This window comes from Telmatherina bonti (assembly GCF_933228915.1).
Source record: "Telmatherina bonti genome assembly, chromosome: 24".
NCBI classification, from domain to species: Eukaryota; Metazoa; Chordata; class Actinopteri; order Atheriniformes; family Telmatherinidae; genus Telmatherina; species Telmatherina bonti.
The window spans coordinates 28,320,760-28,347,360 of record NC_136633.1 but is presented as its reverse complement, the minus strand read 5'-3'; the positions used below and the strand labels follow the sequence as shown (position 1 = coordinate 28,347,360).

General features: G+C 43.5%; 2 protein-coding genes across 4 annotated transcripts in view; one reads left to right on the top strand and one right to left on the bottom strand.

Annotated features, from left to right (window-relative positions):
* The window catches only part of nid2a (nidogen 2a (osteonidogen)), a 94,815-nt gene extending 71,889 nt beyond the window's left edge, over positions 1-22,926 (top strand). For all 3 annotated transcript variants that reach the window (XM_079263883.1, XM_079263884.1, XM_079263882.1), the window contains 17 exons: positions 1,308-1,441; positions 1,540-1,645; positions 4,417-4,529; positions 4,624-4,729; positions 4,891-5,012; positions 5,091-5,196; positions 6,598-6,722; positions 6,830-6,935; positions 10,629-10,758; positions 11,843-11,943; positions 12,017-12,189; positions 12,309-12,438; positions 13,834-14,005; positions 18,368-18,525; positions 19,799-19,922; positions 20,048-20,160; positions 22,498-22,926. In XM_079263883.1, the coding sequence (XP_079120009.1) occupies positions 1,308-1,441; positions 1,540-1,645; positions 4,417-4,529; positions 4,624-4,729; positions 4,891-5,012; positions 5,091-5,196; positions 6,598-6,722; positions 6,830-6,935; positions 10,629-10,758; positions 11,843-11,943; positions 12,017-12,189; positions 12,309-12,438; positions 13,834-14,005; positions 18,368-18,525; positions 19,799-19,922; positions 20,048-20,160; positions 22,498-22,508 (2,030 nt within the window). In that variant the 3' untranslated portion in view covers positions 22,509-22,926. The remainder of the gene's footprint in view (positions 1-1,307; positions 1,442-1,539; positions 1,646-4,416; positions 4,530-4,623; positions 4,730-4,890; positions 5,013-5,090; positions 5,197-6,597; positions 6,723-6,829; positions 6,936-10,628; positions 10,759-11,842; positions 11,944-12,016; positions 12,190-12,308; positions 12,439-13,833; positions 14,006-18,367; positions 18,526-19,798; positions 19,923-20,047; positions 20,161-22,497) is intronic.
* Positions 22,927-23,034: 108 nt separating this feature from the next.
* rtraf (RNA transcription, translation and transport factor) lies at positions 23,035-26,385 on the bottom strand. The gene is made up of 8 exons (XM_079263886.1): positions 26,246-26,385; positions 24,787-24,911; positions 24,619-24,718; positions 24,392-24,472; positions 23,897-23,985; positions 23,616-23,684; positions 23,495-23,543; positions 23,035-23,415 (listed from the first exon to the last, which is right to left on the bottom strand). The coding sequence occupies exons 1-8, from the start codon at positions 26,304-26,306 to the stop codon at positions 23,261-23,263; spliced, it is 729 nt and encodes a 242-aa protein (XP_079120012.1). The 5' UTR covers positions 26,307-26,385; the 3' UTR covers positions 23,035-23,260.
* Positions 26,386-26,601: the final 216 nt, after the last annotated feature.

Sequence of the window (26,601 nt, the reverse complement as noted above, 5' to 3'; positions counted from 1 at the left end):
GTTTGGAAACGATACCCCTTCTCTTTCAATGTTTTGCGAATAGGATTATAGGCTTTGCGCTTGAGCAGAATATCACTGGGATAGTCGTGGTCAAAATACACACGTTTCCCACTGAACTCGATGACCTTCTTCTCCCATGCCGTGCGCAATACCTTCTCCTTAGTTGTATACTCCAAGAAACACATGACGATAGACCTCGGGCTAGCGCTCATCGGGGGTTTGGGGCCAAGCGAGCGGTGGCAACGCTGGATGTTAAGAGGCGTGTTTGAGAGGTTGAGCTCAGACTTCAAAAAGTTCTCCATAAACGTTAGCATGTTGGTTCCTTCGGCCTCCTCAACAATCCCATGTATTCGTATGTTGTTCCTACGTGACCGTGCCTCTAGATCTGATATACGCGTTTGAAGATCTACTTGCATTTGCAGAGCGTGTTCCAAGGCTTCTTTCGCATCGACATTGAACTCCTCTATGTCGGCCACTCTCTGCTCCGTCTCCTCCACTCTTTGCGTAACCCCTTTCAGGTCTTCTGCAATATCATCCATGCGTTTCCCCATTTCTCCTCTAAAGCCAGTCACTTCAGTTTTCAAAGCCTCGATGTTGTCAATCAGCTCCTTTTTGGCGTCATCTTGAACCTTTCTTAACTCCGCGATGATGTTAGCTTGGATAGCTTCCATGCTAGCTTCCATAGCTAGCTTGTTAGCCGCACTGGTCTCGGAGGGCGATGGCTCTTTGTTTTTCGCAGTTTCTTGCTGAATTGCCCTTGTCTTTCTTTGCTTACTCCCTGACATACTATTTTAACCGATATTTCACATTTTAAAATGTTTTTTTTTAGTCAGGGAGTGTCGGACCGTCTGAGAGGTAAAACCTCACGCTTGTGCTCGCTTCCGCCTCATCCCGGAAGTCCACCTTGTCTGCCCCTTCCTACTTCTTAGGACCATCTTACTACTTCCTAAGACCACCTGAGTACTTCCTAGGACCCCCTTACTACTTCCTAGGACCATCTTACGACTTCCTAAGACCACCTGAGTACTTCCTAGGACCACCTTACTCCTTCTTAGGATAAACTTACTACTTCCTAAAACAACCTTACTACTTCCTAGGAGCAATAAACTACTTTCAAAGACAACCATAGTACTTCATACAACTTCCTTAGTACTTCCTAAGTACTCCCTAGTCTCATCTCAAAGTAAAGTTGGAGGATGAAGAACATGGGTGACACAGTTCCGATCTGTGGAGGCGTTTACATCCCAAACCTGTGCATCATGACTGTCAAAAAATGAAGGCAGCGGTGCCCCTTTTTTGTTATCCAGATGAACCACAACGTCCCAGGACCCGCTGCGAGCACCACAGAGACAGTGTGCAGACCACCAGTCCAGAGGGATACCCTTTAACTGGAGCATATGTACCCCAGTGTGATGAGAATGGAGAGTATCTACCACGACAGGTTCGCATCAGTAACATCGTTTAACCGTTTGCTTTCATTTGACTTCATTTATATACAACAGCAGCTGTAACTGCATCATCTTCTGTTACTGTGTCCAGTGTCATCGCTCCTCTGGACACTGTTGGTGTGTGGACAGTACAGGACAGGAAAGGCCAGGGACAAGAACCGGACCTGGTTCCCCATCAGTGGACTGCGACAGAGTGGGTGAGTCTCGTTGGAAGGGAAAAGCAGAATATCTGGCATGTGAAGCAATCATTCAGCAGCTTCGCCGTGAGCTGTAGGAAATGAGCCGTCAGGGTGAATGACCAAGCTTTGAGGAAGCAGAACCAACAGATTGGTTTGGGCTCTGAAAAAGTGCCGACAAATGGTTCCAGACGTCTTCCAATCACCTTCGACCTGAAACCTCAGAGCTAAAGTACAAGTTTTACCAAAAGCAGCTAGCTCCAAATCTAGTGACACTTTCTGGTGTTCTTCCGGAGATCGTAGATCTCCAAAAGCTGTTCATGTAAATTATTCATCTTTATGGCATGGTCAGTGAGAATTTTAATGTCAAAATTCATACTTCTATACTTCAGTATGTTTAGCTGTTTTTTAAATAGGTTTTGTAAAAAACTAAATAAACATTTGTTTTAGAATGTTTACTGTGTTGGCCCATGATGGTATAATGCTCCCACACAGGATAAATACCTAGGATCCGTGGATTACACGGTTTTATTGCACTTCACTGTGTCATAGTGTTCTGCACTCCCATCATACATTAAAACTGTGTAATGTACAGCCCCTCATTGTTCAGTCCTTACCTAATATGCATTACACTGTAAATGCAGTTTGTATTAAAATATAATCCAGTTAAAGCCTGATGCCAGAAATTCTGATTTTTAAAATCAGAATTTCTTTATTCAGCCCTTTAACAAAGTGTAAAAACTACTGTAAGTTGCATATATGCACTGTTTATTAAAATTTAATACGTACAAGTTATTGTAGTGCACAAGACTTCCACCAGGGGGCGGTAGACATGTAGCAGATCGTTTTGAGCAAAGTTTTTACCATACAATCATGCAAAAAGTATGTATTTTACAGACGTGTCAGTAAAATTGACCCGTTTTAGAGTTCTTTAGCAAATATTTACCAAAAACACAACAAACCACACTGTTCAACCAATAACAAGCAAAATTGTTATTTAAACCACTTGAAAATCTTAAAAAGAGAAAAGCCTTCAAAACATTGGGGATAACATGTAAAGAGAAACAACTGCATCACTATAAACTCTAGAAAGGTCGTCAGTGGCTGCACAAAGTCAAGTCTTTTCATGTTAAAGGTCTCGTGGCCAAGGCAGAAACAAAGCAGCTGCCCAAAATGAATATTAAAATGGGATTGAAATAACGAGATATCATGAATTATCTTTCAGCTTATCTTTCAATGATTAAAAGTGATTTAAACAAAGTCTTCTCCCAACATCCAGACATGTATTTTAAGCTTATTAGTTTGTGTGGAATTCATGAGCTGCATTTCCATTAACCTTTGAACTGGGCAAAACATAAACATTGCAATGAAAAACTGGGAATGGGAATGCCTACGTTTCAAACCCCTTTCAAATATCGCGAAATGCTCTCATCTGGTGTTTTTTTTTCCAGATGTGTCCATATGAAAGTATATCCTGAAAATTTAATGGTAACCCTTTTTTGGTACTTACACGTCACCAGGCGTGACGTTGGAGTCATGTTGCCAGTTCATTTCATGTAAAGCTGGTGCGGTATGTATGTACGAGGAGACGGACATATTTTTACAAGTATTTAAAGAGAAAAATGTAATGGTCTATACCACTGCTAGCTTATTTTCTTTCATGATATGATGAAACAAAACACCTCAAATGTATATTTTTGACCCAGGTAATAAAAAACATCGTCTGTTTTAGCTTGCTATCATAAGACTGAATATGCAGATGTAACTCACCTGTTCACCTCTGACAAAGACTGCAGATCAAGGTTTGCTATCATGAACGGGGGGTTCATGATAACAAACAACAGCAAACTGCAGAGTTTTACAGAATTAGTGAAATGAACGAGAAAGGCTTCTAAAAGTCGTGGAAAACCTCCACAATCCATCCATCTACCCATCTCTCCACCCATCCATCCATGCATCCATCCATCCACGGTAAATGGACTTGTACTTATATAGCGCTTTTCTAGTCATGCAGACCATTCAAAGCGCTTTACACTACTTGTCACATTCACCCATTCACATGCACACACTCATTCAACACACTCATACCCCATACTCCAATCACCCATCCATCCATCCAATCACCCATCCATCCATCCATCCATCCATCCACCCATCCATCCGTCCATCCATCCACCCATCCATCCATCCATCCACCCATCCATCCATCCATCCATCCATCCATCCATCCATCCACCCATCCATCCATCCATCCATCCACCCATCCATCCATCCATCCACCCATCCATCCATCCATCCACCCATCCATCCATCCATCCATCCACCCATCCATCCATCCATCCACCCATCCATCCATCCATCCACCCATCCATCCATCCATCCATCCATCCATCTCCTGCTGCATATCCAGGGTTGGGTTGCAGCTTTAGAAGGGACAGGACAACTGGACAAGGAAACACAGGAAAACAACATTGCTCCAGATGTGTGTGGATTTTGCTGCCTCCTTGACAAACCTTTAGGAATCCAACCAATCAGAAGATGCTTACCCTAAATCCTTTTAATTCAGCAATAGTTTAGACATAACCAAGATAATGAAATGAAAGGAAACTAACAGGTCAGGTCCTCTTTAAACTAAACTTTTCACTCCTACTCTGAAACAAACAAAGCACCCTCCCAACCTTTCCACACTCTAATCTTTACATGAACCACATAAATCATTCTTAGTCTCTTACAGAACTTATCTGCATGTTTTTGGTAAATAAATTGTGTTAATGTAAGTAATTCTTGCCCAGGTGATAGACGGGGCCCATGTGACCGCCACAGAGACAGCATCCAGGCCTCTGGAACTTCAGTTGGAGCTTACGTACCACAATGTGATGAAAATGGAGAATATCAAACACAGCAGGTTTGCATCTCAGTTTTTTTTTTTTTTACTGAATTTTACTTTAACTGTGCATCAGCTTGAATCATAACTACACAATCTCGTATTACGGCGATAGTGCCATGGTTCTACTGGTCACTGTTGGTGTGTGGACAGCACTGGACAAGAGAGGACAGGAACCAGGACTCCACCTGGAACACCACCCAGAGACTGTGATAGACCAGGTGAGGCTGGTCTGACGGCACTAATAGTTGAATATCATCAGCATAATGCAACAACATGGCCTGTTTGAGCTGCAGCATGGACTTGGAGACTGTTGTGGATTGTTTATAATTCACTTAAAACATTGGTTGCTTGACTGTTTACATGATAACTCTATTTCCAGATGAACCAGAGCGACCCAAAACTGTGTGTGAACACCACAGAGAAAGAGCACAGCAGGGATATTTGACGCCTGAAGCTTATATTCCCCAATGTGATGCTGAAGGACAGTACATACCACGGCAGGTCTGCAGAATAACAGAGCTGTTTCATTTTAACTTGCCTCATAAATGCAGCGCCTAAGCTAGCTTGTTTCTGTTTTAGTGCCACAGTTCAACTGGACATTGTTGGTGTGTTGACAAGAGTGGACAGGAGCGAGCAGGAACCAGGACGCCACCTGGTACACAACCTAAAGACTGTGACAAACCAGGTGAGATTGCAGATTTATGCTTGATTTGTGCAATAGCGGTCAAAGTTTTCCTGACCATGAATACAGGGGAAGATGGGGTTTGATGCTGTTTGTTTAGCAAACCTTGATCTGCAGTCTTTGTCAGAGGTGAACAGGTGAGTTACATCTGCATATTCAGTCTTATGATAGCAAGCTAAAACAGACGATGTTTTTTATTACCTGGGTCAAAAATATACATTTGAGGTGTTTTGTTTCATCATATCATGAAAGAAAATAAGCTAGCAGTGGTATAGACCATTAAGTTAGCATGTTTTAGTCACCATGCTTTGCAAATTATCAATTTTCTGCTTTGCTTTTATTCATTTTATTGAACATAATGTTTAAATTAAGTGTTAAAGAACAAAAATGTCCTGAAACTGTCGATCCAAAACGTTTTTCCTCTTAAAATCTAAAATCTCAGCTTCAGCAGCACTGTTAGACACCAAACCATCCACTGTTGCTCCTGTGTGCTTACCAATGGATTTTTCTAAAACTAATTAACAGCCTGATTTACAGAACATTTCTTCTTAAAACATGGTAAAATAAAAAAAATAAAAAAGTAGTGTTTCTAGTTGTCACTCGTATTTTCTGAAATTGTTAAATTGATGAATTAAGATATCAAAAATGTTTTGAATTTAATACTTCAACAAAGTAAAAACTTTGAACCTTGTTGGAGTGTAGAGATGTTTCCCTTACAGAAAAATCACATGTTCTGCATGTACATGTGAACCATGTGTGCAAACATTTAAATTTTATCCACATATAAAGAATGTGTTCATTTGTAATTCACATGCACATTCACATATGAACTGCATGTGCAAATGTGTTTTTGAAACTTCATGTGATCCACATGTGAATCACATGTAAAGAACATGTGAATCACATGTAAAGAACATGTGAATCACATGTAAAGAACATGTGAAGCAGTTGTGTCTGACATGTAAATCTCATATAATGAACATATAAATCAAATGTGAAGAACGTGAATCATATGTGAAGAAAATGTAAATCATGTGAAATACACATGAAAACATGTGAAGAACATGTCAATCAAATATGGTTGTAATGCTAATTATATAAGAAAAACTTGGAAACCACATGTAAATCACAAAACGTTCCACATTTGCACATGTGGTTTACATGTCTATATACATGTGAAACTCGTGCAGCTTTTCTGTTAGGGTTCAAACATTTTTGCACATTTTTGGCCATAATATTGTATATTTAACATATCTAAATCTAAAATTTCAGAAAACTTGCCTACAGCAACCATCATGTTAATGTCAGGAAGAAAACAGAATGCTCAGTATGATTGCTGTTGGTTATAAATGTGACTCCATTCACCTGTATTGTGTTAAAACAATGGTTTCCTCTGTGAACCAGAGCGAGCTGAAACTCAGTGTGAGCAGCACAGAGACGGCGTTCAGACCACCAGTCCAGAGGGGTTCCCCGTCACAGGAGTGTTTGTTCCCCGGTGTGACGCAGAAGGACAGTATCTACCTCAACAGGTGAATCTGGATCCTTTGTGTACATTCTCTGATCCTTTTGGCATTTTTTTTATTTTGGTTTCCTGGATCATCTTCCTCTATATAAAGGAATTTATGGTGTATTTCAGTGCCATGATTCCACTGGAGATTGTTGGTGTGTTGACAGAAGTGGACAAGAGAGAGCAGGAACCAGGACTTCCCCTGGTGCTGCACCTGTAGACTGTGACAGACCAGGTGAGAAGAATCTTTAACGATGAATGAGCTGGCTCTAAGAGCCCACCCTTTTTGTCAACCAAATGAAAAAACTCCTCTCTAAAAATCCAGTCTTTAGAAGGGGAAGGACATTATTTTGATGGGCACACTATTGGATCAGTTCCATAGGAGGAAAGACTGGGATCAAACCACTTCGTAAAGAAGGAAGATGAGGAGTGTACTGGTACAGACCAGTACCAGAGAAAGTTAAATAGTCAGAAACAAAATGGAGAAAATAGTGAATTTTAAAGTGTCATAATGTTCAGACTTTGGCCTTGGTGTGGTTCTGTGTTCCTCTGCTTCTTAAAGGTTTTAAATATTAGAAATAATGGAAAAACAAATACTCGACAAAAGAATCTTGTGATTTAAAAAGATAATAAAAAATTGCTAAAACAGGCTGATTCATATAACTCAATATATTATCTTCATTTTATGTGCAGAGCTGCAAAAGGCGCTTTGTAAATAAATTTTTGTGGTGTGAGAGTCTGCTGGGAAGGTCTGGCAGAGTCCCATGTCAGAGCAAACTTCAACTATCACCTTCAGCAGAGCTTCAACCATGTCCCGAGTGAGGTGGGGGGGACTGGCAGACTGGGGTGGTGGTCCCCCTTTTTAAGAAGGGGGACTGGAGGGTGTGTTCCAATTACAGGGGAATCACACTCCTCAGCCTCCCTGGTAAGGTCTATTCAGGGGTCCTGGAGAGGAGGGTCCGCCGGATAGTCAAATCCCGGATTGAGGAGGAGCAGTGTGGTTTTCGTCCTGGTCGCGGAACAGTGGACCAGCTCTATACCCTCTTTGGGGTCCTGGGGGGGGCATGGGAGTTTGCCCAACCAGTCTACATGTGCTTTGTGGACCTGGAGAAGGCATTCGACCGTGTCCCCCGGGGGCTCCTGTGGGGGGTACTCCGGGAGTATGGGGTACCGGACCCCCTTGTACGAGCTGTCCGGTCCCTGTACGACAGGTGTCAGAGCTTGGTCTACATTGCCGGTAGTAAGTCGGATTAGTTTCCTGTAAGGGTTGGACTCCGCCAAGGCTGCCCTTTATCACCGATTCTGTTCATAACTTATATGGACAGAATTTCTAGGCGCAGCCGAGGTGTTGAGGGGATCCGGCTTGGTGGCCTCAGGATTGGGTCCCTGCTTTTTGCGGATGACGTGGTCCTGTTGGCTTCACCTGGTCGTGATCTCCAGCTCTCACTTTAGCGATTCGTGGCCGAGTGTGAAGCGGCTGGGATGGGAATCAGCACCTCCAAATCTGAGACCATGGTCCTCAGCCGAAATAGGGTGGATTGCCCTCTCCGGGTCGGGAGTCAGGTCCTGCCTCAAGTGGAGGAGTTTAAATATCTCGGGGTCTTGTTCACGAGTGAGGGAAGGATGGAGCGCGAGATCGACAGACGGATCGGTGCGGCGTCTGCAGTAATGCGGGCTCTGCGCCGGTCTGTCGTGGTGAAGAAGGAGCTGAGCCAGAAGGCGAAGCTCTCGATTTACCAGTCGATCTACGTTCCTACCCTCACCTATGGTCATGAGCTGTGGGTCGCGACCGAAAAAAGGAGATCTCGTATACAGGCGGCTGAAATGAGTTTCCTCCGCAGGGTGGCCGGGCTCTCCCTTAGAGATAGGGTGAGGAGCTCAGTCATCCGGGAGGAGATCAGAGTAGAACCGCTGCTCCTCCGCATCGAGAGGAACCAGTTGAGGTGGCTCGGGCATCTGGTCAGGATGCCTCCTGGACCTCCCTGGTGAGGTGTTCCAGGCACGTCCCTCTGGGAGGAGACCCCGGGGAAGACCCAGGACACGCTGGAGGGATTATATCTCTCGGCTGGCCTGGGAACGCCTCGGGATCCCCCCGCAGAGTTGGCAAATGTGGCTGGGGAGAGGGAAGTCTGGGCTTCCCTGCTTAGGCTGCTGCCCCCGCGACCCGACCCCGGATAAGCGGCAGAAGATGGATGGATGGATGGATGGATGGACATAGTCCGATTAAAGGTCGCGGGGAAATTGAAGCCTATATCAGCAATCATTTTGCAAGAGGCAGGGTAGACCCTGAACAGGTCGCCACTCCATCACATTTTCACTTGCTAAATTAAATCCTCTGAGTGAAACTAATTGATGAATCCTTTTGGAGCAGAAAGAAACAACTCTTTTAAGGAATCGAATCCAAATGAACTGAATCTTTAAACTTCCCATCACTAGATACAGAGCAGTTAGCCCAATTTCTTCATTTACATGCGTTGGTCCATTTTCTGCACCATTGTGAAGCAAATGGTGCAGTACCACCTGAAACCATAAAGAGGCAGTGTTGGCAACTGAGGCTTCTGTGCTAAACACTGTTCAATGGAAACACCTGTAAATTGCAGTTGTTGTTTGTTGAAACGTACAAATATTGCACTTATTTTGCAAAAACAATTTAATGGAAACTCAGTTCATTACACCTAGAAAAAAAGTTGCTAATGGAAACACCTACATTTCGAAAAAGTCTCAAATATCAATAAGTTTTCACGCTCTCATGAGGTGGTTTTTCTGACGTTTTAATATAGAAATATATTGCAAAAGTGTAATGGAAACACTTTTTTTCGCATTTGGCTTGTACGTGGACATGACGTGGGAGGTCATGTGACCAGTTCATTTCCAGTAAAGATGGCGCGGTGTGGAACAAACAGCAAATTTCAGAGTTTTAGAAAAGAAAATGAGGGCAAAAAGCTTAAAAAAGCTAAAGCAAATTCTCCACAGCAAGTAGAAAACCCCAAAACAGCGCTACATGGCTACCTAGCATAAGCCGCATTTTTCGCAAAAACTCGCCCGGCTTTCGGGATTTTACAAAAAATGGGGCGTTTGTACAAAACACTGCTCAATGGAAAAATCTGCAAGTCGCAATTGTTGTTTGTCGACACTGACAAATATTGCTTTTGTTTTTGGTGAAAAAAAATGTCTCAAGTCAACTTTAGCCTTTGATAAACTAAGACAAGAAAATAAAATCAAGCACACACACGTGATGTGAAAATCAAATAAATCTTTCAGAAAACCAATTTTGTCTTTATGTCTGAAAATGTAAAAATTGTAGCATTAATCCTCAGTCTTCCCTTTACTTTGTTCATATCTTCCCAGTATGACCACAGCCTTGTTTCATCTTTATTTGTGGGTGGCCACTGCTCTGGAGTAATGTACTTTTAGTTGCACTAAATGGGTTTGGTTTGGGATTTATATTCTCTGTAATTCAGTAGAAAATCATATGCTTTCATTAAAGTCTAGTGAAAGTCAGGCTGTGTTTACTGAGCTGGCAGAAATCACCCGTATGCTTATGTGGTTCAAGTAAAACCAAAGGAGGGACAAGACTTTCAGCTTCCCGTAATATTTGCTCTAAAATCTAGATCAGCCTAATAGGTTCATTTATTTATTTTAATATCCTGACGTCTCGCTGCAGAGCAGCGTCTGTAGTGGAATCTGACAATAAAAATTTACTGTGAGACGAAAAACTGCAGAATAAACACGAGTCGAAGCCTGAAGTGGTTTCAGGCTTGGTTCTAAAGCGGCTCTATGAAGCCCGTTATGTTTGGACTGCAGTGAGATGCGGCCCATTAATCTGCAGTACAAACTCCAAGATGTAATAAATAATGATAAATGTCAGCAGAAGAGGATCTGAGTTATAATATTCCAGACATGGGGTGAATGTGGATGTTCCCTGTAGGTCCCGTGGCTCCAAACAGGCGGCCGGAGAGCGTCTGTGAACGATGGAGGGCCAATTTGATCGAACATTACGGTGGAAAACCGGACCCACAGCAGTACCTGCCTCAGTGTGAAGCAGACGGACAGTTCAGGTAAGCATCACCGCTGTCTCCTAAGTAGAAAATATGGCTTTCATTCTAAATTTGGAGCTTTTCGGAGTCGGGATGGACGATATCAGAACTTTTCCTGTCGATTCGATGCCATTAGTTTCTGGTACTTTAATCAATACAACACTGATTTAATGGTAAATCACAACTAAACTGTGTGCATTAATGTCTTTATTGCAAAGGAAAAATTAAATCTAAATAAAAGTCAAGAACATCAATAACTCAACTTTATTTATGTAACACGTTTACACAACGCCAGCTGCAACAAAGTGCTGAACATGACTCCAAAGAAGCACTTTTAAATTGATCATAAATTAATATCATAATGAATAATTTGGAAATAAAATCAACAACAAGTCAATGACATGATTCACATCTATTAAATAGAAAATCCTAAATGTAATATTTAAAAGTAATGTGATAAAGTATAATATAATGGGCAATGACCTGTATTAAATCAGTAAAATATCAAAACAAAAGCTGATCATCACGTCCAGCAGCATCGTCATGGCACCGAGACATCTGATAGGCTGCCTTAATCATGTGACACAGAAACACTGTTCACATGCAGTTTTATTGCATTAAACTCCCAGAAGAGGAAAAAATAACATGTTTTATATGATCAGAGTAGTATCTTGATACTCAAAGAAGTATCAAGTCTGATATTTTGACTGGCTGATATTAAAGTTTGTACTACAGAATATTTATCCACCAATCCCGGGTCTGCTGGGTCAAACATGAAGGTAAATAAACGGTCTTAGTTCTTAAAGCAGAAGCAATGTACATTCAGACCAAGTCCACTTGGTTTGCTTGGTCCGGAGGACATTGGTTGGTTGCTTCAGTCTTTCTCTAACTGGACTCATGAACTTTATTTAGATTCAACGTGCTAACTAAGGCCTGGAGAGTCTGAGATGTTGGGTCTTATACAGTTACTGGGACGTCCACTCCTGGGACAACTGGGCAGCGTTAGTTGCTTCTCTAAGATCATTGCTGATGTCTTGCCTTCCTGGCATCAAGTTAACACCTCATAACTTATTATAAAATTATTCTGATTCTGGTGCATTTTCAGTCCAGTCCAGTGTTATGGGGAGACCACTTACTGTTGGTGTGTAGACCAGGATGGACGGGAGGTTCCTGGTACCCGATCACATGACGCTGTCAAACCTGGATGTAAGTAACCACAGAGTCCTTTGGATGTTTCCAGAATCAGAAGTAGACATGCTTGTTGTGCATCTTGTCCCAGGCCTTCCATCGGTGGCCCCGCCCACCGTCCATCCATTGCCCCGCCCAGATGTAACCCCTCCCCCAACCACTGAGGTCACCCTGCTGTACGCCCAGGGACAGAAGATCGGAGCGCTTCCTCTCCAAGGAACCAGACTAGATGCAGCTCAGTCCAAAACTCTGCTAACTTTGCATGTAAGAGATTGATGGCATGTTCTGCTCTTTTCACAGCAGGTTGAGACAGCACGGTTGTTGTCTGATCAGGACTAAAAGTAGGCATAAGAACTGATGTCTGTATTTTCCTAAATATGCAGGGTTCCATAGTTGTTGGAATAGCCTACGACTGCCGAGAAAATCAGGTGTATTGGACCGATTTATCTGCACGAACAATCAACAGAGCGTCAATGGCATCTGGAGCCGAGCCTGAGATTCTTATCAACACAGGTAAGACTGAAACAATTCTCTTCTTTGTCACGATAAACACAGCTGGATGTTTATTTGTTTGTCTCTTTAACAAATATATTTAAAAAGGAAACAAAATAATTTGTGTTTATGTCATTTGTAATACCTCACTAGTGTAGTGCCAAATGTGTCCACCAGGGGGCAGAAGACAAGTATCTGTACTCAACTGGGTTTCAAAAAGAGTTCGCAGCAGATATGATTTTATTATGCACCCGCATAAATACATCCCGCATTATATATATATATATATATATATATATATATATATATATATATATATATATATATATAAAATGCGGGTATTTATGCGGGTGCATAATAAAATCATTTCTGCTGCAAACTCTTTTTGAGACATTGCATAACTTTACTCTGTCTGGATCTCCAGACCCAGACAGATAAAATGGTGGTGGCCAACCAAGCGGACATGTTGGTCATGGAGAAGCAGCAGAGGAAAGCCGTAGTGATCGATGTATCCATCCACAATGATGGAAATATCAGGAAAAAGGAGAAACGAGAGAAGTACCAAGGCCTCAAGGAAGAACTGGAGAAGGCCTGGAGGGTGAAAGCAGTAGTACCCATAGTGATGGGAGCACTGGGGGCCGTGTCCCCCACACTGGAGAAGTGGCTCCAACAGATACCTGGTGAAACATCAGACATCTCCGTCCAGAAGAGATCAGTCCTAGGAACAGCTAAGATACTGAAGAGGGCCAAGAGCCAACCTCAGACGGTTTAAAGTGAAGCCTGTGCAAAAGTACCAAAAACTGCAGTTCCCCCTTCATCCACTAGGGGCTGCAAAACAGAGCAAATCTCCATAGACTCCCATGTTAAAAAGACCAACTTCACAGCAGAAATAAACATGTTTACAGCAGAAATAAACATGTTTACAGCAGGAATAAACATGTTTACAGCCCTCCTACCTCCATTAGCCAGTTAGCTCCCGTTAGATTCGGTTAGCTTTTAGCTACAGGCAGCTTGGAGTTTGAGTCTTAATCATCCACCTCCACGCTCACAACTCCCCTTTCAGCTCCCTCTCTTTGCCCATGTTTGTGTTTCGTGGGAGCATTGACAGCATGACGCTGTTACCTCGGCGACGATGGGAGCTATCCCATGAACTGCCTCATGCCTTCAGTTCAGGTCTTCAGAAACCTACGGGTGACGTTTCAGAGGCTCTGACTTTTATCTATGATAGTAGGAGCCTTGAGCTCCCAGGGCTCTGTTAGAGGACCGGAGCTGGAGTTGAACCGTCCCACCATCCTATCCAGAGGAGATGGTGGGTGTGTGAGGAATGAGTTCATAGATATATAAGTGTGTGTGTATCTGCCTCCCAGTGATGGGTGTTGTGTGATGTTCTCTGTGTGGTCTCTCTGTTGCCCGTAGATCTCTTCAGTCCAGAGGGTCTGGCGGTGGACGTCAAGCGCAGGTTGTTGTTCTGGGTCGACTCATCCCCCGACGTGATCGAGAGCGCCAACTTGGACGGCACTGGGAGACGAACGCTGTTCGACACGGACTTGGTCAACCCTCGGGCCATCATAGTGGTTTCCTCCACTGGGTAAACAGCATTTCTTCACCTTGTTGTACGACCCTGCAGCAGGCGTGTGCACATCTCTGCTGAGGAAGAAACAAACAGCCGCCCACACACACTCCTCGCGGTGGAGTGGAACATCCTGGAAGCGCTCCACCGAGACGGAATGAGTCATCCTGGGTGATTTTCTATCAGAACAGATGCTTTTCAACTGTAAAACCAAACACAAGTCCTCCAACAGGCTATGAGTCAACAACGTCTGAAACTAATAAATTAGTGCAGAGCAAATCAAAAGCTTGTTGAGTCTGGAGACCCGGCTCGAGGCCGTAATGCAATCCGGTCTTGGTTGGGTTGGAGGGTGGAGCGTCCCTTTTAGCAAGGCATGTTTCATAGAGGTGAGTTTTTAGTGCCAAGAAAGTCAAACGCTGTTAATCCTCCGCTTCAGCATCTGCTTTTCATCACTCCAGCTAACCACATCAACAGTTACGCAAGTCTGCGTGTATTAACCCTTAAAACATGGAACTTACTGTCAGCAGGACCAGCAGCGTGGAACTGGGACGGTCATGTGACCCTCCAGCTGGTCTACGGAGGTTTTCCAGAGTTTCTACCCCGTCCAGGAGGTTTACAATCCAGACACAACATGTAGTGTTTAGTGTCAGCCTCTATGGTCACCATCACTACTATGTTGTTGGGAATCCTCAGACATGATGATGAAGACACTTCCTGTCAGACTTTCCACCAATCAGAGAGCTTAAACTGACGGTAACGTCCAATCAGGAGCAGCCAAAGATCAACAAGTGATGAGAAAAGCAGGAAAATAATGATCCTCTATGGCTGGAATAAAGCCAAGAAGACGTTTGGGATGCAGAAATCAGCTGAGTTTTGTGAGGAAAAAGGGAAATAGTAGCAGATTATGCTGCTATTGATATATTCATTTTACACCATTTTAGCCTCCTAGTCTGACAGCTGAGGTGGAAACATCGTGTGTGTGTGTGTGTGTGTGTGCTGACTGGGATTAAAAGCTTCAGCTTCTACATAAAAAGAGTTATAATGTGACTTATTCATACATTAGAGTAATAACTCAGATCATAAAGTCTCAAAATGTGTGTTTTATGTTGCTGGTTTCAAAGTTTTATGTTGATTTTCTGACTTTCAGCCAAAATGTGTGTGTTCTTGTTGGAAAGCGAGTTGTGAAGGTAATTACTGCGTCAGCCGGGGACATGTACAACCCCGACAAACATCTGCTGCTCCAACCCCTCAGCAAGTTCTTCTGCACATGGTGCATGTGGTGTGTGTTACTCCCAGACAGAGCGCGAACGTCTCGGGATGAAATGCAGCGTGGATGTGTGTGACAGCTGCGTCACCGTGCCGCCCAGCAGATTTATTCTATTTGGACAAACGGAGGATGGTTTGATTCCCGGTGGAAACGGGTCTGTTGGTTGGAGACGTTCCGATGTACGCAGATGGAAAACGACCTGCAACAGAGCACTGGTCAAAGGTCGCATGACTAACCTGACCATGAACTCAGCTCTGGTTTGACCATGAGCTCTGGTTTTTGTTTTTTTTTTTACAAATAATGAAAGAGCAAAATGTTATTTCTATCCTGATAGCACACAACAGCGAAATGCCGATTTCACAAGGAAGTAGAAAAGCACTCTGAGCGTCCAAACCTCCGCCAGGCGCCACAGTTCCTGGATCCAAACGGTGATCCGGATCACCACCAAAATAAACCACCTTTACCTTTTCACCATTACAACAACTCCTGTAAATTTCATGACAATCCGTTCATAACTTAAAAAGTTATGAAAAGACAGATAAATGCCGGTAAAAACAACCTCCTTGGCGGAGGTAATCAGAGAAATGAGGGAGAAGGGCTACGAAAAGCCGTGGAAACAACCCGACCCGACATAAGACGGAATTCTGTAAAATATCATCTGGCAAGTATTAAATACAAACTGCAATTTTACTTTGTCAAAATGTTGGAAATAGAGCTTTTTTTTAAATCCATAAACAGTAATGAAATGCAGCTAATGACAAGACTTAGCTTGCGCTGCACAAAAATGTCACTCGATATTCTCGTAAAATCTAGTCCTCAAAAACGGCTTCCTCACTTTTATTTTGCAAAAAAACTGTGATAGAAATTCAGCTCTTTTTGCTGCAAAGCAAAGATGAGCATCTCAGGTTGCATCATCTCCCAAAGCCACTTTATAGTTTATCTTTGTACCTTATGCATACGTAACGCACTCCTGTGGCAAAGGAGGCTTTTTATACGCTGTTTCATACCCGATCAGTGCAAATGATCTTTTTAACTTCCTGTCATATAAAATGTCATAAAGACCCATTTCTGCTCCACATGTATGTAAACATCGACGTCCTTTTCAAATGTTATCATGTGTCGCCATTTTCATACTTCCATGCGACTTTTATATTTTCAGTTCATCCACAAGGGGGCAGTGCTGAGTTCAGCATTCGCTCCTGTGTTCAGACCATAGACCGTCGATAAAAGATGGGCGGAGCCTTCGTGACATCACTTGTAGGTTTCTTGAAGCTCATTGGACGGTTCCTACCATCGCCATTGTTGCACCCTTATAATGAACAGTAGTCCAGCAACTTCCTTCTTTGTCTTTATTTTATTCTTTTTTCACGTTTTCATGGAACAAATATGCAAACACACGTAGGTCCCCTATGAAAAACACATAGTGTACATTTTAAGTTAAATTCGGATTAATCTTAGTGTGCAAAAGATTAAAAAGGAAGACACTTACACGACTTGAAGCCTTAGCTGGCAAAGCACAGCTCTTCTCACCTGAGAACGCTGTGGGCCTCGTATTAAAAGAAAATTTGGAAATCGCAAATGGGCTTCCGCTTGCTTCACAATAAAAGCAGCGTGTTCGACAATTGCAGTATATCTATATAATATGTACTGTGATCAGAGACACACTTATAGTAAAAAGTAAATGGGCTGACAGCACCATCTTGGCAGCATCACACGTGTTGTCGCTTCCAGGAAATACAAATATGGGCAAAGAGGTGGAGCTGAAAGGGGGGCTGTGAGTGTGGGGGTGGATGATTGACATCGAGCGAACTACAACCTGCCTGTAGCTAAGAGCTAATCAAGCTAACTGGCGCTAACAGGAGCTAACCAGCTAATGGAAGTAAGCATGCTAAAGCTAAGTCACATCGTTATCCGGCTAAAAACCGCGGTTGTTCTACTTTCCTCCTTCTTGAAGTGGGAGATCTGGTACCTGTCAATCAATAGGACACGCCCCTAAATATGCTAAACTTCGAGATTAAATTACTTTTAACTGGCGAGTTAGAAAAAAATTCACTCCCCCCACAATTGTCATGAAGGTAAACCTGACCTATTAAACCTAAAATGGATTTTGCACCAGGCTGTAAACATGTTTAGGAGCCCCTGGTGGATGAAGGGGGAACTGCAGTTTTTTTGGCACTTCCGCATATTTTTTGTCATGTTTTCACCTCCGGCACAGGAGCTCGGTCTCCAACCACAGCAATTTTTCCACCTTCTTGGTTCAAAACATCACATACAGCAATGAACTGTGGGTAATATGCTTCAGTGAAGTCTACATCGATGCAGGAACTTTGACGCGAATGCGAAATCTAGAAGCACAATGGTGGAAGTGGGAAAACTGGGCCGAAGTCTTTTTTTTTTTTTTTTGTCTTGTCCAGCATTTAGGCAAGCAGAATGATGGTCTGGATGTTCTGCTGAGCAAATTTTCTCTGCCAAGGGAAGCTTTATAGATATAATGATCCCCTTGACTTTCTGATTTTTTATTTTATTTCTATGTTTATTTTGTATTGTTGTTTGAATTGTAGAGTTTGTACTGCTGGACCAGAGAGGACAGACAAAAGACAGAAAGAGAAAGGAGAAGAAACACCTCATAAGAAAAGGGAAAGAGATAAAGGGAGAGAAGTCTTTTGCTGTTCTCAAATTTTTTCTGTCTCTTCTTCAGGTCCTTGTTATTTGGCGGGTTCTTCCTGTTTCTCTTCTTCTTTGGTTTTTTTCCGTTTGCCGGTCGTGTGTCAGCCGTACAACTCAACACTGCCCTCCGTGTTTGCCGGTGGTATTGCTCTGTTTTCTACGTCAAGTAACGGACAGCTTAGTCATTTCAAATTGGACCAAATTATGTACGTAACCAATGGTGGGGATGGGCGAGACTGTTTGCATAGGCGTCTTCAGCGTCGAGCATTCATTGGTTTTAAATGGGGACAGAAATAGTTAAAAGTCACTCTGAACTTCCAGTAAGACTGGAAATGACTGTAGCTCATTTAGCTTTTCCGATCAGACGCTTGGTTACAGAACAAACTTACCTGACCCAGCTATGAGAACCACTTGACTTGATGCAAATCTAACGCATCTCCCTGCAGGTCTCTGTACTGGACGGACTGGAACAGAGAGGCTCCCAAGATCGAGACTTCGTCTGTGGACGGTCAGAACCGCAGAGTGGTTGTCTCGGATGGGATCGGTTTGCCCAACGCTTTAACATACGACTCCTCTTCTGAACAAGTCTGCTGGGCCGATGCAGGTAAATACAATATCATGGAGTTTACACTGATGTCCATCCACTGCTGCTTACCAGTGGACTTCCAGCGGGTTTTAATAACTGGCTGCACATATTACCTTTAAAAAAAACTTGTCTGATTGTACCAACAGTGGCTCAATCAATGCCACCAACACTCAGAGCAAATAGGAACCTCCTGATCATTCATTTGTCGATATTGTCCAGATTATATCTCCAACGTAATAACCAGCTGCTGTAGAAGAAGATGCCATGAACAAACCGAACCAAGCTGTAAACAAGCTGGTTATGGCCAGGATCCCTTCAACTCATGGTCTGCCAAGCATTGTTGCAACACAGAGCAACGTGTATTTCGGTGCATTTTGGTGCATTTATCAGCACAGCGTAATGTGGGGGGCCGATTTGGCCGGATGTGTGCATTGGGGTGTCTTCTAGGTGCACACTCAAAATGCATTCAGAACATGTTGGGGGCGCGCTCGAGGGCATGTTTGACATGTGCTCGGCTAAATCGGCACACAGAAACCACAAAAGCTCAGAAGACGTTAAAGACGTCTATCGCAGCCAATGAGTTTCAAGACTTTCAGGACAAAAAGAAGCTTTGGGAGGAATTTGATTCTGGCCAAAGGTTGACAGGGGTACACCAGGGAGAGATTCAATGTGGGGTTTGTATCTGGAGAAATCAGCTCTTTGACCCCCGGAGAAAGAAAACTGAAGGAAAAGAAAAACAAAAAGGACATTTCTTTGTCCAATTACTGAAATATTTTTGTGGTTCTTGGTCATGACTTTAGGACCCTTATAACTCTACTAGATCATCAGCGATACCCCTCATCGTCAGTGTCTCAGGAATAGTAGCGTGTAATGTTTAGGGACCCTTCAGGTGATCCCCAGAAGTTTTCCAGCATTTCTAACTTGTTCAGATTTACAATCCAGACACAACATGTAGTGTTTATTCAGAGACTCTAGATGGTGAATCCACCATTATTCATCACCATCACTACCATGTTGCTAAGAGACCTCTATTTTCACCTGGACATGATGATGAAGACACTTCCTGTCAGACTTTCCACCAATCAGAGAGCTTAAACTGACGGTAACGTCCAATCAGGAGCAGCCAAAGATCAACAAGTGATGAGAAAAGCAGGAAAATAATGATCCTCTATGGCTGGAATAAAGCCAAGAAGACGTTTGGGATGCAGCTGAGGTGGAGGTGCTGCAGTGAGGACAGCAGGTAGATAGTAGCAGAAATGAGGGAAAAGTGTAAACATGTTTGTGTTTTCAGGTACAAAGCGTTTAGAGTGTATATCTCCGAATGGTTCTGGCCGCAGAGTGATCCACCCCAGCCTCAACTACCCATTCAGCATGGTCTACTACAGAAACCACTTCTACTACACTGACTGGAGGAGGTAGCATCATCTCTCTTCTCCCTGCTTCTTAGGATCCATTCTTCTTTTTATCCGTTACTGATTTGTTTTTTATCCAACTTGTTAGCATGCAGCCTCAGTGGCTTTTTCTGCCTTCTGTTTAACAGGGACGGAGTAATCGTAGTAAGCAAAGAGAGCAACAAGTTCACTGATGAATACCTGCCCGACCAGCGCTCTCATCTGTATGGCATTGCCATAGCAACCACCCACTGTCTACCAGGTGAGATCTAAAGAACCCCCAGAAAGCTCTTGTTTTGTGAAAGTTGGCTAAACACCTGAAGGACAACTGTTCTGGTGCAACGTTTCACGACCATGCCGATGTATTTTTGACCCAAATTAAACAGAAAAACCTTTAAATTTATTCTGCATGCAGTACCCTAGAGAGCTCGCACTAGCACACACACTAAGCTAAACTCACACTGCCTCACACATATTTGACAAATTGTCAATTTATGCATAAATATATATTTATTAGTGGGTAAGATATGTCAAAGTCACGGTGTAGCGCGTACGTTGTATGATGGCTTCATGAACCTTGACGTCAGCTCCATCAGTCTGGGTTTTCTTCACGTTCTCAGAGGCTAAAGGAGTTTGCTGCTTATACAGGCGACATGTCGGGCGCCGACAAGGTGGACTTTTGATCTGAATCGGAGTCCATTTGCTCAGAAATTCAATTTGTTTGGTGCTCTGTGGGCACTCGCAAATTAATTCTAGTTCAGATAAAAAGAACTGACTCGTCCAGCTTCAGATTGCATCTAAAGATGGGCGGAACCTCTGTGACGTCACCCGTAGGTTTCTGAAGAGCTGAATTGAAGCTCGATGGGCGGTTCCTACCATCACCATCTTGGCAGCGTCACGCATGTCGTCTCTCCCGGAAAATACAAATATGGGCAAAGAGGCGGAGCCAAGAGGGGGGGCTGTGAGCTTCATGGTGGATGATTGACATCGAGTGAACTCCGAGCTTTCTGTAGCAAAAAGCTAACCCGGAGATAACAGGAGCTAACAAGCTAACGGAGGTAAGCGGGCTAAAGCTAAGTCACGTTGTTAACCGGCTAAAAACCACGGTTGTTCTACGTTCTTCTGACTTGAAGCGGGAGATCAGGTACCTGTCAATCAAAGGGACACGCCCCTAAATATGCTGAACTTTGGGATTAAATTACTTTTAAACGGGTGAGTTAGAAAAAAACTCCCCCCACAGTTGTCATGCAGGTAAACCTGACCTATTAAACCTAAAATGGATTTTTGTACCAGGCTGTAAACATGTTTATTCCTGCTGTAAACATGTTTATTTTTGCTGTAAACATGTTTATTTCTGCTGTAAACATGTTTATTTCTGCTGTGAAGTTGGTCTTTTTAACATGGGAGTCTATGGGGATTTGCTCTGTTTTGCAGCCCCTAGTGGATGAAGGGGGAACTGCAGTTTTAACCGCTGGAAGTTGCTGCTTGTGTGAAAGCATGTTTTGATCTTTTGAAGGAAACCAAATCCAGGAAGTGGATTACAAAACAAAGTGCATTGTGGGTTCAGCGCATGGTGTCACAGGTGAACACAACCAAATATACATGTGTGAGGCGACAGGCGGTTCTGGACAGGAGGAATTACTCACAGGGTTGAGAAGAGTTTGGTCCAAGTTCTCATAGAAATCTAATCTGCCCAGACCACAAGGATCTGATAAATCCAGACCGCCGGGTCCGCTAGCAACTGGATATCAACAAACGCGCACTAGTGTTGATTTAACAAAGAAACCTAAAAGGACATCATGTGAGAATGAAAGGAAAGAGAGGAAGGGTCAGTGCAAAGACCAGAGATGACTTGAGATGACTTTTACTGGCTGGAGAGATCTCAGAGAAGAGATGGGATGCAGATGAAGACGACAACACCAGGATTCATGGTGTGTGGAGTGTGGTTCAGGTAACGGGAGACAGTCCAGATTCTGGAAGTCGAACTCTCCCATCATCAGTCCAGGAGAAAAGATTAACGCACCTCTGGGTGGAGATAAATATTCCAGAAACAAAGACAGGCTAAAGATCCGAGCAGACAGAGGAGTCCAGGCAGCGTTGATGACTTCATCACAGCAGAAACGTTTCATGTCTGCAGGAGCCAAAGTTTATGTTTCATGGTCCCGGAAGTTGTCCTGACTCAGCTGGCTTCATCCATGAAGCCGAGCGATGACAGCTGTGTGTGTGAGAGCAAAGAGCAGTGATTACACAGCTGTCGGTGACCCTCTACCTGTGTTTTGGGTCACGTTTGATGTCCTTTCAAAGCCTGGCGTTAAACGTCTTCAAAGTCCAACACAGCCCCTAAAACACACGATAATCCTCAAAGTAGCACGGCAGCAGATGTCACACATCTGTGTGAGGATGACGGCCATCAGCGGAGCTGGAAAGTCACGTCGCCGGCTTCAGACACGCTGTAATTCTGGCCGTGATGACGGATCTAAAGCACAGCTTTGGGCTTCGGGAGTCGGCTCTAAGAGGCTTAAAAGGTGTTGTTGTCCGACGTGTGAAGAGGGGCGTTTAGTTCGTTCCATCACGGAGTTTCTTTTATCTGCGTTCACAGGGAGCCTCTAACGGGCCGCCAGCCGCAGGGGTGCAACGCAGGTCCAGGACCACCCCAGGGAGACCCCCCCAGACGCCAGACCAGCCACTGTCCCGAGGATATAACCCAAAGTAAATGTTATGTAAATTTGTTTTATACCTCATTTTTACTGTATTTTTTATACTTTGTGTGTTTCGTTTTATTTTTTTACCATTTAAAGCTACAAAAAAACTAAACTAAGACGTTAAAATGTGAGTTTTTCATAACGTTCTGCTACAAAACTGAACATCAGGGGCTTTTATTTTTGTGTTAGGTAACATTTCACTCTTAAAACGTGGTTTTTAACTCTTCTTTGTGGCGTTGCAGCAGAATCTTAGCAAGGATCGGACCAGATTAAACGTCTTTAACGCCGACTTGCGACGTTCTTACATGAATCTGTTACTGCAAAGTATTTTTACTACATTTCACTTTGTTATGTTAATGAGATGTGATATTTATATCAATAAAATGTGATTTGATACTTGACGTTTGGAGGCTTGATGTCGTTGCATTCATGGAAATCTGAAATAATCGTTTATTCCACCAGCAGGAACAGAAAATGTCCAAACTAAAACAAAAGCAGCCTTTCGGCTGGAAATCCCGGGAGTTTCAGGCGGTTGAAATGATTCACCGTCCTGTAAAAAAACTGCTTCTTCTCATGCAACTCGTCCCAACGACAGAAAAAAGGCCTTTTCTTTGAGAACTAAAAGTCTCCCGTGGTTCAGTCCGTCTCCTCCTCCCCGTCTCATCTGCCGACCTTGCCCAGCCGGTGGTCCGTCTTGGGGTCGGCGATGATGGCCTGAACGGCGACGATGGCCTCGTTGATCTTGGTCTGCAGCTCCCTCAGCTCCTCGATGTGCAGCAGTCGCAGGATCTGAGCCGCTTCGTTCAGGGTGGCGTCTGGAGGCGAGAAGAGGAGGGAAGATCTGCACGACGTCCCAAACATACAGGGATTCCTTCTAATATCACGAGCGCTCACCTCCAGTGTCGAAACCCAAGATGTGTTTGTCCAAGGTGACCGGGACCCCCTGCAGAGAGAAAACACACCACGGAGTTGTGTGTTTGCAGAACTTCACGTTGGAGGAACAGTTCTGACTCACCTCTTGGTTCTGGCTGGATTTAGCGACGGCTTCTGGAGAAAGTCTCTCCTGGATCAGGATCCGGATGGCCTGCAACGTCACCGTGACAACAGGCAAACTTAGTGTGATGGCGTCTAACTCTAAACCAGGGATCCTCGGTCCTGCAGGTTTTAGAGGTTTCCCTGCTGCAGATGCAGCTCTCCAGCAGGGAAAGCGGTCCCAGTCGCGTCTTCCTACTTCATTATTCCTGAAGTTACGTCGTTTTCTGAGGTTCACCTGGAGTTCAGGAGATGGAAGCTCACCTTGAGCATGACCAGGTAATCGTCATGCCGCTGTATCTTCAGGATGTTGGCCAGAGCTGTAACTCCCGCTTTGAAGTCCGGAGAATTACCTGCAAGAAAAGGAAAAAAAACATTTTACAGCAGCGATTATAAAACGTTTAACGTGGAAAAAGATCGATAAATCATGATGTCATCAAATTACTTCAGATTATTTTATTCTGTGTATAAAGTGACAAATCAAATAAAAAGTTATAAGATAAAATATAAAAATGACAAACTAAAAAGATAAAAAAAACTCAATTTTAACATTTGATTTAAAAGGAAAATAAAAAATTATTTTAAAAATGAAAAATTAAGACTAAATGAACTGGAATTAAAATAAAATAAACTAACATTTTCAGATTTTTTTTTTTATCAAATAAAAAATAAAAATGACAAAACTGAAAAAACATAAAAATAACCATAATTTTTAAATGAAAAAGTAAAAGATAAAGAAGAGCAGAAGTTGGTTCTTACTGTCCAGGTTGACGAGCGGGTCGACAGACTTGTCGCTGTTTCCAGAAGCTGCCAGCGGCTGGCAGTTCTTATACTTTTCCACTGAAGGTAAAAACACAAAACAATCTGCTGTAAATAACCTTTTAACCTTTTCATGATTAAAAAGCAGCTGGTTGAGCCTCAGACATGATTCCTGCAGTCATAGCGCCATCTGCTGCTCATCACCAGCACTTCAACTGGGTTTTTACCATTATCTCCATACTCATAGCGCACAGCCAGACCCAGTAACCAGTCTGCAGCCTCGCGCCTCTCCTGGACTCCAAACGGACAGTTCAGATCCTGCAGGTACTGCAGAAACAGAGACAAGACAGAGTCAGACGTCCTGCTGCGAGTTGGACAGAAGCCATCCGTCTGACCTTCTGGTAGGCGGAGGGCCAGTCCGAGCTGGGGATGTTCCTCAGGTTGCCTCGGTCCTCGATCTTATAATGCCGGATCTTCTGGTCTTCCAGCCACACGATGCAGTTTCTGAACTGTGTTTCATCTGAGCACAGAGAGCACAGGATCAGAGGCGCCACATGGGGGGGGGGGGGGGGGGGGGGTTGGGAAGATCTAAGGGCCCCATGACTCCATAGGGGCCCAAAAACTATGTAAGAAAACCAATAAACCTTCATTAAAAATAATAAATACTTGTAATAAAATATAGCAGTAATATAAACTGATAAACATTTATATCAAAATAACCTAGTTAGATGTTTGCACTGTGATTTAACCCTTTATAGCACAGGTGTCAAACTCCAGTCCTCGAGGGCCGGTATCCGGCAGGTTTTTGTTGACTCCCTGCTCCAACACACACCTGACCAAAACTTAACAGGTTGACAAGAAGCTGCTGGATCCATTTGATTTCAGCTGCTTTGGTGGAGGGAAACAACAAAAACCAGCCGGATACCGGCCCTCGAGCACTGGAGTCTGACACCCGTACTTTATAGGGTACTGAATAAAATACATTCAAATTAGAAATATGAAAAGAAACAAAGTGATCAAAAATACGGAATTCTTCATAAAGGGTTAAACAGCCCAAGATCTTTATTATTAACATGAAAAGCTTTTTTTTATCAGCTTGAAGCAAAAACAAAAATATAAAAGTTTGTGATCTAGTAGTGGGGTCTAATTGGGATGAAGCAGTTAGGAAGATGGATGGTTAGATGGGTGAGTGGATGGATGGATGGACGGATAGTTAGATGGACGGACGGATGGTTAGATGGGGGGTTGGATGGATGGATGGTTAGATGGGTGGGTGGGTGGATGGATGGACAGTTAATTGGGTGAGTGGATGGATGGATGGTTAGATGGGGGGGTGGATGGATGGATGGATGGTTAAATGGATGGATGAATGGTTAAATGGAGGAGTGGATGGATCATTAGATGGGTGAGTAGATGGACGGATGGATGGGTGGATGGACGGACAGATGGTTAGATGGATGGATAGTTGGGTGGACAGAGGGATGGATGGTTAGATGGGTGGGTGGGTGGTTAGATGAATGGGTGGGTGGATGGAAAGATGGATGAGTGGGTAGGTGGTGGGGTGCCATTGTCTTTGATCGGACCCAAAATTCCTGGCGGCGCCCCTGCGCGTGACAACAGCCCAGCTGCTACAAACAATAAAACTAGATAAAAACATTCCGGGTTAGTCTCATGTCTTTCTAAAACATGTTTCAGGCCATTTAACCAAACGTTGCTAAATCCCAAAAAGCAGCTATTTTTAGTCCGGCAGTTAGCTGTCCGGACTGTGTCAGGACCCGGGATACGTGGTGCGCACACGTTAGCCGGCTCATTAATAAACCTCACAACCTGCTCAGATGGCGGCTTTCCTCCTACCAGAACAGTCGAATCCGTTTGGGTCGTGATAATCCAGAGCAGTCAGCTTCCTGCGAAACATTTCAACGCGTTAATTTAGCGCCAATCTCTGCTTTTCCAGTCCGCACAATGCTAACGCCGCTACAGCTAACAGCCGTCTGGGTTTAACAGCGCATGCACCGCATCAGACGACAACTTCCGCTCCAACCTTTCAGTAGAAAAGCCTCAAAATAATGGGTCAATATTTCTTTTTTTTTTCTTTTCTTTTAACAACTTTGATAAAACTGCTAAACTATCAACGTTAGCAGCTTCAGAGCTCAAGTTTATTTATGTGGCACATTTCTACAGCAGCAGCTGCACAAAGTGCTGAACAGTAA